General features: G+C 42.2%; 1 protein-coding gene across 1 annotated transcript in view; it reads right to left on the minus strand.

Moving 5' to 3' along the window:
* Positions 1-3341: 3341 nt before the first annotated feature.
* Positions 3342-15140, minus strand: part of EIF2AK2 (eukaryotic translation initiation factor 2 alpha kinase 2) — a 48690-nt gene continuing 36891 nt past the window's right edge. The window contains exons 11-16 of the mRNA XM_014517330.2: positions 13342-13452; positions 12586-12778; positions 9806-9931; positions 9071-9169; positions 4890-4952; positions 3342-4786 (exon numbers count right to left, since the gene is read on the minus strand). Coding sequence (XP_014372816.1) covers positions 4667-4786; positions 4890-4952; positions 9071-9169; positions 9806-9931; positions 12586-12778; positions 13342-13452 — 712 coding nt within the window. The 3' untranslated portion in view covers positions 3342-4666. The remainder of the gene's footprint in view (positions 4787-4889; positions 4953-9070; positions 9170-9805; positions 9932-12585; positions 12779-13341; positions 13453-15140) is intronic.

Raw genomic sequence — 15140 nt, forward strand, 5'->3', positions numbered from 1 at the left:
TTTTTTGCAACTATTTCGTTGATCTAATAAAAAATATCACCTACTAAGAGTTCTGAGTATTTTTGCCTGTAAACCAACATGGCTAAACCCTGTATCCTTGGCCTCCCTGAGACACCTGGAGCTCTTCTGGCTAAAGGGCCATTATTCTCAGTTGCTTCTCTATTGTGAAGTGGATTTTCCCCATCACAGGCAGACAATGCCTTCGATGTGCACTTAAATACTTCATGATTATCTTCCAGTTTCACTATTAAATACACTTATATCAAATATAATACACAGAGATAATGAAAATCACCAAACTGAACCCAGCTCCACGCTAGCTACAAACAGAGACTAAACACCAGAGGAGTAAATTAGGACATCCATGTATGCCAGACAGTGAACCCCAAAGGTGACTCAGTTTTGGGATGAATGTGACAACTGACATGTTACCACTGTGGTTCTTCTGAAATTAATGAATATGTGGCTGAAGTGTGTCGTTAAATTTCGTTGCCAGTAGAGAATATGCTAGTAGGATATAGGTCTGACTCTGAGGGGAAAAAAAGTTAAAAGTAGTTATTTTCTTTGTGCCACAATAGTCTCACCTGCACTTTGCGTCACTAGGTTACATAAATTAGTCTTAAACAGGAAAGTTATTTTCTTTTAATTGTGAAGAAAGTGTTCATATTCATTAAAATATAGTGAAATAAAAATAATCTGGTTTGTTACAGATGAATGCAAATTTAAAACACTGACTATGTAAAAACAAACAGTCACAGATTAGCAATAAAGTTTTTTATTACTAGATTTCAACAAAGCACAAAATTAGGAATGCATATGCTACCATGTATCTTTTAAAAAGGCATACAGTGATTTATTCTGATAGACAAACGGATTGCTAGTAGGAAAGCAGGACTGGATGGCACCTCAGGAGATTATCTTGGCCAACCCCCTGCTGAAGGCAGGATCATACAATTATAGAACATTAGGATTGGAAGGGACCTCAGGCCACCTAATTCAAACCCCTGCTCAAAGCAGGACCATCCTCAACTATATCCCCAAGCATAGATAGGATAACCCCTCTCTAAACCATCTTAGACAAGCATTTGTTTAATCAGTTCTTAAAAATTTTGAGACCAACCCTCTCCCTTACAATCTTTTGAAATGCCTAAAACATCAAAACACCCTTCAGCTTTTCACAGGTAAAGCAGGGAAGTGAAATCACTGAAATGTGGCTACAAAAAATTCAGAAGTGCTTAAAATACATAGCTAAATTCTATCCTATGTTTTAGCCCAGGGGTCAGCAACCCCTGGCACGTGTGCCGAGCATGGTACACAAGGCCATTTTGCTCGGCACACCACTGCCAGCCCAGGCTCTAAGCAGCTGCTGCCAGCCACAGAGCCCAGCCTGGTCCCAGCAGGTGGCTGGGAGGCTGCAAGCCCTGCTGCAAGCAGACCAGGCTTTGTGGGCTGGCTCCAGCCGGGAGGCTGCAAATAGCTGCTCCGGGCTCCAGCATGTCGGCACTCCGGCACCTTCCAAAGTAGACATTGTGGTTTTTTCAGCACTCCGGCCAAAAAACATTGCCTAACCCTGTTCTAGCCTAATGTTAACAGCCAAAGTGAATACTGTCTTGGCTGTCTTGGGGGTGGGAGGGGGAGGGCATTGACAAGGCTTGCTTTAGCCAGGGTTCAAACTGGGACAATATATCTCACTTGTATCAATACAGACTTCTATACATGTAACTTGTAAAGCATAACAGCTTCTGTGTGCTTCCAAACAGCAGCCCTTCCCCTCTCCTTTTGTAGAACCAGAGTTGGGATAACATTGAAAAGAGGGAAAGGCTTGAGCAACATTGATGGCAGGAGACTATTTTACTGAGCTCTCACTATGCCGCTCCACTCTACTGGATGTGCCTTCATTGATTTAAAAGCACTACAATCTCCCCTAACTACAAATACCATTCCTTATAGGGTTTGGTAACCAACAGTACAACTAAAGGCAAATGGGGCAGCAGCCTCAGGCACTGATTTAAAGCAGGTGTTAGAATAATGCCCCAGCCAGTCTTTGCCACAGCAGCCCTGCACCACCCAGCCTGAGGAGCCATGTGCTGGGACAACCCGGGTAAGTAAGACTCGCATCCCATATGGCAGGAGAGTTTTGCCCAGGGCAGAGAACTCACAGGTTATGGCCATGCTGGCATACAGATGTAGGAGCAAGTAAAGCACACCAGGTGGATGTAGGGGAGAATCATAGAATCAAAGGACTGGAAGGGACCTGCAAGATCATCCAGTCCAGTCCCCTGCCACAGGCAGAAAGTTATTGGGCTCAAACGAGCTCAACAAGATGCTTGTCCAGTCTCATCTGGAACACCTCCAAGGATGGTGACTGCACCACCTCTGTTGGGAGTGTGGTGCAGTCACCATCCTTGGAGGTGTTCCAGATGAGACTGGACAAGCATCTTGTTGAGCTCGTTTGAGCCCAATAACTTCCTGCCCGTGGCAGGGGACCAGACTCAATCTTGCAGGTCCCTTCCGGTCCTTTGATTCTATCATTCTCCCTTTCATCCACTTGGTCTGTTTTACGTGCCTTCCTGGAATTCATCTCCATACTAAGTCTAATGCAGAGCTGTGTCAAAACCACTGAGTTAGTTCAAGTAATGGAAACTGGATAGCCATGTCAGGCTCACATTCCACCTATGCTAATATGCCCTTCCTAGCCAAGTATATTAGCCTGTGTGGAGCACTGCAGTGACAGTTCCTCGTGCCTGCCTTACCTTGAGTATCTGTACACCATCACACTGCATTATACCTGGAAACATATTCCAGGTGCCACACATGATGATGGAGGTAAGGAGTATCACAAGGTATGTCTATAAAGTGACCTCGTGCTGAGATAGGGCACCTCTGAGCTTGCTAGCTTCTGAATGGGAAATGGCAGCTGAATTAGTATGGTACTGCAGGCACACCAACAAACTTTGCTGAGGCACAGCTGAGCACTACACTGCTTTGGGCTTGGGAGTCGGCACACGTAGAGCAGATACAGCACATCTACCCACAGGCTCTAACCCTGAGTAGTCATAGTTTCATAGTTGGTAGGGTCGGAAGGGACCTGAGCAGATCATCAAGTCCGACCCCCTGCCATGGCAGGAAAGAGTACCGGGGGCAAACGACCCTGACAAGGTGTTCATCCAGCCTCCATTTAAAGACCCCCAGGGTAGGAGCCAGCACCACTTCTCTTGGAAGGTGGTTCCAGATCCTAGCCGCCCTGACAGTGAAGTAGCGCCTCCTGATGTCTAGCCTGAATCTACCCTCAGCCAGCTTGTGACCATTATTTCTTGTCACTCTTGGTAGAGCTCGGGGGAACAGGGACTCTCCCAATGCCTGCTGGTCCCCTCTGACTAGTTTGTAAACAGCCACTAGATGCCTCCCCGCCCCCAGACTCCTCTTGTGGAGGCTGAACAGGTTCAGGTCCCTTAGCCTCTCCTCTATAGTCAATAGAGACTGTAGGCCACACTGCTCATTGCAGCTGCTACTAAAAGGATATCTTAGACCCAACAAAGGGGCCTTAGGTGCGGTAGATTTTTCATTTCAGATTCAAATCCCAGGCTTCTCTGATATAAACAAACCAATAAGTTCTGTTAACTTGGCACATCATCAAGCTTCTATGGAGCTCACTAAAATTCCTTTGAGAATAAAAATGAATTAAGTGACTTTAAATTCCGCATACTGTTTGAAAAGCTCTCCTAATTTACTGCAACACTGTTTAGCAACAGCAATTTGTTAGTATATTACCTTTGTGGTATAAAGAAAAATTTAAAAGCTTACAGTCTTTAGAAATGTCTTTCTTATCCTTTTTCCATTTGGCACATGCTAACTCATCTTCAGTTTTCAATAGAGTATACTAGGAATAAAATCAGTTTGTGATGCACTTGAAGAGGCCCCAAATTTTTCCTTCATGTGTTAGCATCAGCAAAGCTTTGGGAACAGCACTTGTTAATTATAAAATACTATTACAGCTAGGTTACCAGCACAACACAGAGACCTTGTCTGGAGCAGCTTCCAGGCTTTTAGCAGACGCTGAGAAACAATGAAGGCAGCAGAAGCCATAAAAGCCTGCTCTCCAATAAGACTTCCAGTAGTGCAGCTGAAACACTGTTGGAAGCTTTCCTAAATTCTCTGAAATAGAAATGTTTATATTTCTTGGTGACACAAAATTAAATGACTATTATACTGTGACTATGAAATGACTATTGAATTACTGTGATAAAGCAAGCAATTATAAACCGGGAGCAGCAGCAACATTAAGGGTCAGATTTGGTCCCCTCCATGCTTTTCCATACCAGACACCACAAAAAGGAACTTTCCCGTTTTCTTCTCAAGTACCATGAACTAATGCTCCACAACACTGGAAGAAAATGACCATGGGTCCATGATTCTGCTTATCTGCTTGTGAAAGAGGGTACCGACCACAAGCTCTTAGATGAGAGAAAGTATGAGGACCCCACGCTCTATTTCATTCCAAGGTCTTTGTAAATAGCAATTTGTCCTAACCACATCATAAAAGCAGCTTTCATTCCCACAACCCAAAGGTTTGGTCAAGGGTACTAAATAAGCTTGTTTTTCTCCAATTTTGAAAGAAATCAATATCCATATCTAAACAGAGTGAGAAAGTTTCTTTAAAAGCAGATTAATGAGTGTGTGAGGCAGTAACACTATTTTTAGAAGTGATTTTCAAAAGGTCCAATATCTTGGATGCTGCAGGTCTCTTTTTAGGGTCTGCTGAAAGCAGTTGGTCAATGATGTATTTCTGCAAAAGAAAAATATCACGATACAATAAATATAGGAAATGAAATACTGAGTGCGATTTAATGTGAAAAGCATTTAAAGAGAAATAAAGTGTTCTACTGTACCTCTGCATTAAACTGAGTGATGAAAGCACCTGGAAATGTGCCTTTTCTTATTTCCGGCCACAACTGGAAGTCACATCAAATAGTATTTTAGTATAACTTCCTATTTCTTTAAGTGATTCTGAACCATATAATGTATGAAAACTTAATACCAGTAAATGTAGCAGTATGGAGCCAGCAAGTCTTCAAAATACAGCAGTTATCAAAAAAAGTAGTGAAAATTTGGCTATAAGATGCTTTTTAAAAATACTATGTAAAGCTTTGAGTTAGTTCACTTTTCCTTTTGAGAGCTTCATGTTCCATAGAACCTAGTTATGTTAATATTTTGCTCTCAGAATTTTTAAGATTAAAAGCAGTGGCTCTGTACCCCTCCTACCTCATGAAAAAAATCTCTGCCCCTGCTGACATCACTGCTACTTGCTCACAAAGCAGATACAAACAGCACTTCTCCCCTCCACTTCCATGCACACATTCACTCAGTCTCTCTCTTTCAAACACACATATACATGGCTACATTGCTTCTAAAACTGTAGGAATCTGAATCAAAAACTGATATTCCAATCAATATTAACCTGGTTTTAGGATTTAGTGATGTTACTGCTTTCAAAAACTGAAGTAGCATGCTCAGGGCAAAGGGGTTCTCCATCCCTGATCTAGAAGGCAAACTTCAGATAGGAAAGATATTATTCCATCCTAATGATCACAGGGCCCAGTCGCATCTTGTACTTTAAACCTATGCACTGTGCTCTGTGTAACACTTAAGCGCATAGAGTCTTTAGATCCATGCTACGTTGTGCCTGTTCCCACCTTTTAGTCTGCTTTCTGCCTTCTGACAAGCAAAAGATTACATTCTTTCCAGCAGATGTGTCCAAGCAACTGAAGCTTTCTTCTCTATGATGCCTCTCACTGTTGCTCTGATTTTTTTACAGATCATCTTACTTTTAACCTGATTGTGCCAGCTGATCATAAGTAGGGCCCTGAGAAAATTGTGGATTTCTTGTAAAAAATTCACACTATGTGTGCAGATAAAGTATCAGTTTTCACAGAATATTCACAGAACTACCACTGATCTTGGCAAATGGGTCCCAGTAGTTGCATGAATATTCCATGAAAAATGATACTTCCCCCACACACGTGGCAGGCAGGCACAAAGCCATAGACAGCAGAAGGCCAGGGATTGCAGCCAGACAACTGCAGAGCACTGCCCACCACAGCAGGTTAGATGAAGAAGGGGAAGGGGAGTGGGGGAAGGGGGGAGCAGATCAAGACCCCCACTGTGAGAGAGAGAATGGGGCAGAGGCAGGGACAGGAGCTGGGGTGAGTGGGGCCTTGAGGCAGGTGGTGGGATGCTCAGAGCCCAGGTGGCTTGTCCAGGGACACGGGGGTGCTCCCGGGACTGCGTGCATCTCTGGAGAGGCCCAGGGGGCATGTGACCCCCAGATCTGTGCGCAGGGTAGACGTGGCTTATTGCTGCGGGCTGGGCTCTGCATGCTGCTGCTGCCCTGGGAGCTGACAGTGGCAGGCACATGGTGTTGCGTGTGGCAGCTGGCTCCCAGGGCAGCAGCAGTGGGGCATAGAGCCCAGCGGGCAGTCCACCTCCGCCCCATGCACATATCCAGGGGGCACATATCCCCTGGGCCTCTCCTGAGGTGCGTGCAGCAGTGGGAGCCCCTTCTCCCCTCCCCACCACCACCTCCCAGCTCTGGACAAGCCACCCAGGGTCTAAGCGTCCTACCACCAGCCCTGGGACTCCACTCACCCCAGCCCCTGCCCCTGTTTTTGCCCCACTCCCTCCCTCACTGTGGGGGGCCTCAATCTGCCCCTGCCCCCCATGCCCCTTCCCTGACTTACCTGTGGTGGTGGGCAGTGCTCCACATGTCATCTGACTGCAATCCTGGCCACCTTCAGGCTCCATGTCTATCTGTGCATGCCCCTCCCCGCTCACTGCAGCCACCCGAAGCCTGCACCCACACTGCCCTGTGGCCCTCTGCACTGCCTCACGTTTGAGAGGGCTAAGCCCCGTTAGCCCCGGCCTTCCACCACCTATGCTCACAACCCTTTAAAATCGCGGTGTGGGGCAAATGTCGTGGTTTCTGCGCAGTCCACAAAATTGCAATATTCTTAGGGCCCTAATCATAAGCAGTCATCTGTAACGTATCACATTTTTGTGTCAGCCTTCTAGAAATGTCTAAGTCTCCACTGCATAGAGCAGCCCTAACCACACACTTCCTACAGAACCTAAAAGTTATGTCTAAAAAGATACCCTTTTCCCTCTTTTGACAGGCTTAGAGGAATCTGCTCCTAGCGCCTGATGCACCCAGGTGGTCAGACTCACCTGCCCATGCTTCCTGGCCTCCCTCACTTCCTATGTTTTGCCTGCTACAGCTTGATCTTACAGTATTTAAATGGGCAGGCTGCCTCCAGAAACCAGGGTAGCCTCCTCTTTGGTCCCTTCCTTCATGTTACAGCCCTTAGGGCTCCACTGCCCAAAGGCCCAAACTCCACGAGGTATGTTTCCCTTTTAAGACAGCCCTATTTGTGCCTTAGAGGCTATAATCATGGCCTCCACCTGCCCCGATAGCCATGTCCATGCCTCACAAATACCTCTTCTCAGTTGTTACTTGGCGGGGGCCTCCTCCCCCAAACCAATACTGACCCCTCCAGCCTCAAAAAACCTGTCTAGGCTTCAACCTTCTTGGCTTTGGTCCTCTTCCTCTGGCTGAGCCCCATTAGCCTAGGACCATAGCCTCAGACCCTGGGTCCCTGGGCCTCAGCCCTGTCTTGCTCTCTATACCAGTCCCTAGGGTCCCTTACACTGGCAAGGCTGCTCTCACCCTCTATGCTGGCCCCTGGGTGACCTGACCCAGGCAAGGCTGGTCTTGTTCAGCAGCACCCTGGGGTCCCCGACTTGTACAAGGCTCTACACTGGACGTCTCAGGCTCCCCATATGACCTCCACACACCTCCCCCATATGCACAAGCCAGTCCTCCAGTGTTTAAAAACTCACACTCAGGAATAATAACTGGAACCTAAAGTGCTAACCCTCTGGTTGCAACTCATTCAAATCCCTCAGGGCTATAACTGTTTCCACAGTCCTTCCATAAGGAGCTGACTGGATTCCCCCAGCTCCCAGGGTACTTCCTTTTCCCTGGCATCCAGCTCCATCCTCAGTTCTTTCACCTGGAGGACTAGACTTCCAGCCCTACCTGAGAAGCTGAGCTTATATACAGCCAAGCCCTGCCCCTTCTACCACAGCTAAGCCCTGACTGCTAAGGGGCCCAGGGGTTTCCGTTCAGTCTAACAAGTTGTTTGGATCCCCTCTGCCCTGCAGTCCTCCCTAGCTACTTAGCAGTCCCAGGCCTCAAGGCCTGGGTCTGTGCTGCTGCAGGTTCTCTCCTAGCTGCTTATCCAAAATGAATCTTTACTTTTAGTAAGCAACTGAGCAGCAACAGCTAAGGAACCAAGCCTGCTCACTGTTCTGCTCTCAGGCAGTCCCATGCAGATTTTACATTCACTTTTGCTGGTTACTAACAGAAATTGCTCTTACCATATTTCTCACATATAATCTGCACTTCAATTTCCAGCAACTGGGGTTTTTGTGGGTTGTGTATTTTTTGGTTTGGTTTGGTTTTGTTGTTTGGTTTTTTTTCTTTCCCACCAGCTGACCTCTTGACTACCTGTACCTACACACTCCAAGAACTTGCTGTACTGCTTGTTCAGTGCTGGTCCCTTCCCAGCAGATGTTATGGTAATTAATGATCCCCATGAGAATCTTGCCTTTTGGAAAAACCCATTATCATGCTCATTATGCTGCAACACTGTTCTTTGAACTAGTGTGCGTTGTATACTTTTTCTGCCCTTCTGACTTTTCCACAGAGTTATTGCTACGTAGACTGGGTGGCTAAAATTAGACTCCTATAAACCATGGCAGCAGAGGGACAATAACATCTTGCTATCGCTGTGGTGGTACAAGCTCAAGCCCTTCTCTGGCTTCATACCAAAAGGCTGCCTGCAGCTGACCCAGCTGTGAGTGCATACCTGATCACTGGGGCTAAGTAGTCAAGGGACAGCTGGGCAAGATGTTAACTACATCACTTCCTTGCGTGCTGTTAGCTACAGAAACTGGTACACCTTAAATAGTTTTCTCTTGAACTATTTCTCATTAATAATTAAAAATAACTTACCTTATTTTTTTCATGGGCAGAGGGAAATATCCAGAGAATTTCAAAAAAAATTAATCCTAATGCATATATATCTACTTCCTGTTCATAAGTGTCTCCATCCTATGAAGAATATAATGCAAACAACATTAACCAGGCATGCCTTTTACACAAAAAAAATGCATTTTAGTTAATGCAGTACTTATAAGAGCAAAACTCCCTTTGAAATCATAGGGAGTTGGGCCTAAGATGACTACATGACTGGGACAATATCACTGTGAAATGAAATTAAATATCCTACATAGACTTTAAGCCTTCTATAGGGCCATACTGTTAAGATAAATAACTGTTTACATTTTAGAGTTGGGCTCAGACACAGAGCCAAGATTTTCCTAACCATGTGCCAGAGTTACCAAATGTATATTAAATTATCTAAACGGTGGCCTATTGAAAGCCAGTGGGCTGCTTTTTAGGAAGGATAATCATCCCGCTGACTTCAAGTTTTGTAGTACAGGGGACAACAGTAAGATGGGATCATATCTTTTCCTAATGGCTTTTCCCAATAGTTTTGTCCAGTTTGCTTCAAGCCTACCCTGACTTAAAAGCAGACCCAGGAAACTTAAAGCAAATTGTTTTAGATTTGGTGAAATTAGGTTAGATGATAGCCAAAAGTGAGCTTGCAATGCCAGACTAATTGTGAAGACACTAGGACAACAAGGTTGTATTATTAAACCGGCAAGAACTGTTAAAAAACAGTACCTGTTCTGGGCTCATATATGATTTTGTTCCCTTGTTTTTTGTCCGAGGCTCATCCTTCACTGAAGTTACAAGTCCAAAGTCACCTATTTTTATTTTATCTTCCCTTGAAATGAATATGTTCTGAGGCTAAAAAACAAGTGAAAAATGTAAGTTTTCGTGTGACAAAAATTTAGCGGCAAGTGTCAAAGTGTCCCTCTGTGGAAAAATTACTAAACATTCAGGGAAATGATTAGAGAAGTTACATTTATGAAAAACAAAATTTGTTAATCTGACAGATTTTAAACACACAAGCCAAATTTGAATCCACGACTGCTTCAATGATCAGGGAGAGGTTAAGTGTGAGGAAAAGTCAAACGGTGCCCTATCAAACAACACACTGTTCCAGAGTCAGAAATGAACACTTTTCCTGCATTGCCCAATTCCTTGATGTCAGCAATCCAACTGGCATAGCATCTCCTCTCCTAGTTTTAATAAACTTAGAGAATTACAGCCTCTATCAAATCTACGGAGTGGATCCAAAACTTTCCTCTCCAATACCAATTGTGACTGTCAATGATGCTACGTGACAGAATTGTTATTTTTCTTGTTGTTTTTTAAAAACTAAAAATTACACACACCTGCCTTAAAAGAACATCTTTAAAGTTGCTAAATAGAACAATCAAAATTTAGGAAGATGCCACAGATGTGAAAATCTTAATTCTCGCATTTTCCTAAATTTGTGCATGTGTGTTATGATGCAGTCTTTAATCTCATATTAAAGACAGAGTTACAGACTCATTCTCTGCACTGAATGACCATGCTCTGAGAATGAATCAGGATGGTGTAGCAAAGGGGACTGTTGTCTGTAAAACCTCTTTTTTATGTTGAAGTAGTTGGAAGATATGTTATAAATGAGGCTGGTCACAGCCATAAGAGAAAAGAACATTGCAGGGCTCAAGACAGATGTTGAATGTCCTGGGGAATTCAATTTTATCCCTGCCTCTGCCATGGGATTCCTAGATGATGCTAGGTAAATCATTTCAATCAAACTTTCTATAGATCATTAATTGTATCCTTCTGAAAAAACCCCACAAAAACAAACAGATCTAGGCATTTCAGATTGGGCATCAAAAGTAACTAGATACTTTTGACTTTAATTTCTCTGTGCCTGACTTCCCCTTCTGTAAAATGAGGATAATAATACCGTCTCCTCCTCTCACAGAAGCATTATGGAAAATTAATTTATGTTTGTAAAAAATTCAGATAACTTAATTATGAACACCATGAAGAATGAGAAAGCAATCCTGGAGAAAGACATGAGCACAAAATGAGCACTGTTCATCAGGCCTACTGTGGAAAAAACCACGTGCAATTCTTTAATTAAATACAATGTTATTAACACATAGACACAAGAGGGGTGAATTAAGGTTGCACACACAACATGAATTTTGGTATTTTTTTGACTACTAAGTGTTTTGCTTGTAGCCTTTGTGCTGTTTTATAATATTTTATATTTACTTGATCAGAAGATTAATATGATTGTTATTCATTTTCTGTAGGGATTAAAAATTGTGCAAAAGAAAAAAAAAGCATGCTGTTCAAAGTATACATTTGTTTTTATACAGAATGTGGCAATAACTGACATGGATATAAAATGGAATATACATATATAACAAAGAAATTAGAACTGACTAGTATGAACAGTGAAATCCGGACAATTATTCACTGGTATAAGTCATCACCATGGTCTTATTACTCACTACACTGAATACACAGACTCCTTTTGATTTGTACACAAACAATTGGCTAATTCATCATCTGTTAAAGTGCAAGTAATTCATTCTAAATATACATCCATATTAAATCACAATAGCTTCTGATATTTAGCCAGCTTAAGAAATGCCTTCTATAGCACCTCTCAAAAAGCATTGAATGTTGTTCAGTCTCTCCTGCCTCATCAAAATGATGAATCATTCAGTTTTACGAAATTATTTTCTATTTGGGCAACAAAATCATAGAAGTATACAAGCAAAAATCTTTAACTAATTACTCCATTATAATCATTTAATTCTTGTTTTGTGAGCCCTGTGATTTTTTTTCTAGTAAAAAATGTACATCAAGCTTTTATCTTTATAATTTTACAGTATTCATCAGGCAAGCCAGATTGTGTACAATTTGTATTTGAAATTTGGATAATATATTTTTATTCGTGGTAAATGTCAAATATCATTCTCTATCATGTATTAATATAACATACAGAATATCTCACAAAAAGTTGAAAATGGCTAACTGCTAATAATTAGTTATTTCTGAATAATATGTCTTCATTACCAATCCCCTTGGAGTGACAAATTAACCAGATTTTACTGTTTGAAACAATTTTTGTTTTCTTCTATGGTATGGTTAGAAAAGGCTTTCAAACAAATCCTTTTTTCTACCACCAGACCAGGAAACAGATTGGGCAACTATCACTATTAGTATAAGGAAAAAGTTTTGTGCAATTCTATTGCCAAAGGAAGTTACGGTACCCAAAAGAGTATGTTTCTGTGTCTGTCACTGGCAATCTTAGGGTGTAGGAACAATTAGTACATAGTATGTGCATGTTAGCTGACAATTCTTTTGTAGAGCTATTAAACAGTGTATTTGCTTGGTTAAGACCTTGCAGTCACCTCGTTGTTGAAAAAGTCAACTATGATACTTGTGGGCACAATTTTTAAGGATGCACCTGAATAATAAACAACTGAAAATCCAATACTTATCTTTATATCTGTCTACTCATCAAAGAGTCTGATTCTGCTTACCTTAAGGTCTCTATGGACTAAACCTTCAGAATGAATATATTCCACTCCTTTCACTATTTGTTTAAATATGTTTAGAGAGACACCCTGGTTATGTTGCTTCCCTCTTTGCTTATCAATCCAATTCGTTAGTGTCCCTTTCTCACAAAATTCCATTTGGATGAAAAGGCAAGAATATGATTGGCAATTCCTTTGACTATAAAAGAAAAAATATAAATCAAATCATTAAAACAATTTAGATATTTCAGTTAAATAATGTGAATGCACTGCAGAGTTGATTTTTAATTACCTTGAATTGTTCTCGTCAAAGATGAAATCATCCCCAGACCAACAAGTGTAATACCTTATGATATTTTCATGGCTGAGATTTGATAGTGCTTCTACTTCACGTTTTACTTTACTGTTTAAACAAACACATATTACCATTACTTAACTGAAACATTTCTATAAAAAATTACAGTAAAAGCTCTGTTATCCAGCATCCCCTGGGAATGGGGGACGCTGGATAACAAAATATGCTGGTTAATTGAGTGGCCCGGGCCGTTTAGAGAGACACCCTGGTTATGTTGCTTCCCTCTTTGCTTATCAATCCAATTCGTTAGTGTCCCTTTCTCACAAAATTCCATTTGGATGAAAAGGCAAGAATATGATTGGCAATTCCTTTGACTATAAAAGAAAAAATATAAATCAAATCATTAAAACAATTTAGATATTTCAGTTAAATAATGTGAATGCACTGCAGAGTTGATTTTTAATTACCTTGAATTGTTCTCGTCAAAGATGAAATCATCCCCAGACCAACAAGTGTAATACCTTATGATATTTTCATGGCTGAGATTTGATAGTGCTTCTACTTCACGTTTTACTTTACTGTTTAAACAAACACATATTACCATTACTTAACTGAAACATTTCTATAAAAAATTACAGTAAAAGCTCTGTTATCCAGCATCCCCTGGGAATGGGGGACGCTGGATAACAAAATATGCTGGTTAATTGAGTGGCCCGGGCCGCCGCTTCTCCCACCATGTCTGGGGGTCCCTCCGCCCCTCCCACCACATCACCACCCCTCCCACTGCATCGCTGACCCTCCCGTGGGCTCTGCAGACCCCGCGGGACAAGGAGGCGGGCCCTACACAGCCCCGCACAACCTGTTATGCCCCATGGTGGGCACTTCCGGTTTCACTTTTCCTTTGAAGCCGGCATGCCGGCTAACAGAGTATACTGCCTTGTAAGGTGCCGGTTACCAGAGTTTATTGTACTAGAGAAATTAAAAACAGGATATCAAGCAGCAACAATAATCATTACGGTTTCATATCTCTACTTTGGATTATTTTAAAAGTAGATATACTTTCAAATAGAAACTGAAAATCATGTCTACAAAATGTGTTCTATTCTCTATGCATCCCTGTCCTTTACTGTGGTATGCTCAGTCACTCCAAGTACTGACATTTTTACCCCCAAGAAAACCATAGATAAACAATGTAGAGAGTGGGTCCAATCCATGCTAACACAGAAAAAATTAGCAGGCAAAGATTCCAATCTTGTAAACATTAATGCACATAACTTAGTACAGGCAGTCCTCAACTTGCAACGTTTCGAGTTACGTTTCGCACTTATAAACGTTTATAAATTGACACCCTGTTTCAACTTTCTGACATCAGTTTCGACTTTACAACGCTTGATCCAATGTGATGCCATGCCAGTGAACAAATTCGCTGTATCACTCATCTCCCTGGAGAACATCTGTCCAAACTTCCTTGGACACTTTCTTTAAGAAAGCAGACAAGACTCCAGAAAAACCTGCAGCCGAGACTCCTGAGAAGACTCCAGTCAAGAACCCTTCAAAAAGTCCAACCAAGAGCCCGTAAAAAATTCCAGCAAAGTCACCTCGAGGAATTCCTTCCAAATCATTATGATCACTATTTACAATATAAATACATTAATGTAGCTATATCATTCATCTATAATTGATCGAGTACAAAATTCTGGGGTATTTTTGGTGAAAATAGGGTATCGGGCCTTGGTTCAGAAATGAATCCCCCATTTATAACATTGTTTCTTATGAGAAAATCGGTTCCGAGTTACAATGTTTCGACTTACAACGCGGTTTTTAGGAACTGATTATGTCGTAAGTCTGAGGACTGCCTATACCTCAATTTTTGTCTCTATACACAAAGTGACTTAAGTAAAAATATCTGCATTTAAAAAAGACCTGTTGGACTGTGGCATATATTTATTAGAGTAATAGAATTATCATAGAAAATTAGAGTTGGAAGGGACCTCAGGAGGTCATCTAGTGCAACCCCCTGCTCAAAACAGAACCGTCCCCAACTAGATCATTCCAGCCAGGGTTTTATCCAGCCAGGCCTTAAAAACCTCCAAGGATGGAGATTCCACCACCTCCCTAGGTAAACCAGTCCAGTGCTTCACCACCCTCCTAGTGAGAAAGTTCTTCCTAATATCCAACCTAAACTTCCCTTGCTGCAACTTGAGACCATTGCTCCTTGTTCTGTCATCTGCCACCACTGAGAACAGTCTAGCTCCATCCTCTTTCG

Source organism: Alligator sinensis, unplaced genomic scaffold, assembly GCF_000455745.1.
Source record: "Alligator sinensis unplaced genomic scaffold, ASM45574v1 scaffold489_1, whole genome shotgun sequence".
NCBI lineage: Eukaryota > Metazoa > Chordata > Crocodylia > Alligatoridae > Alligator > Alligator sinensis.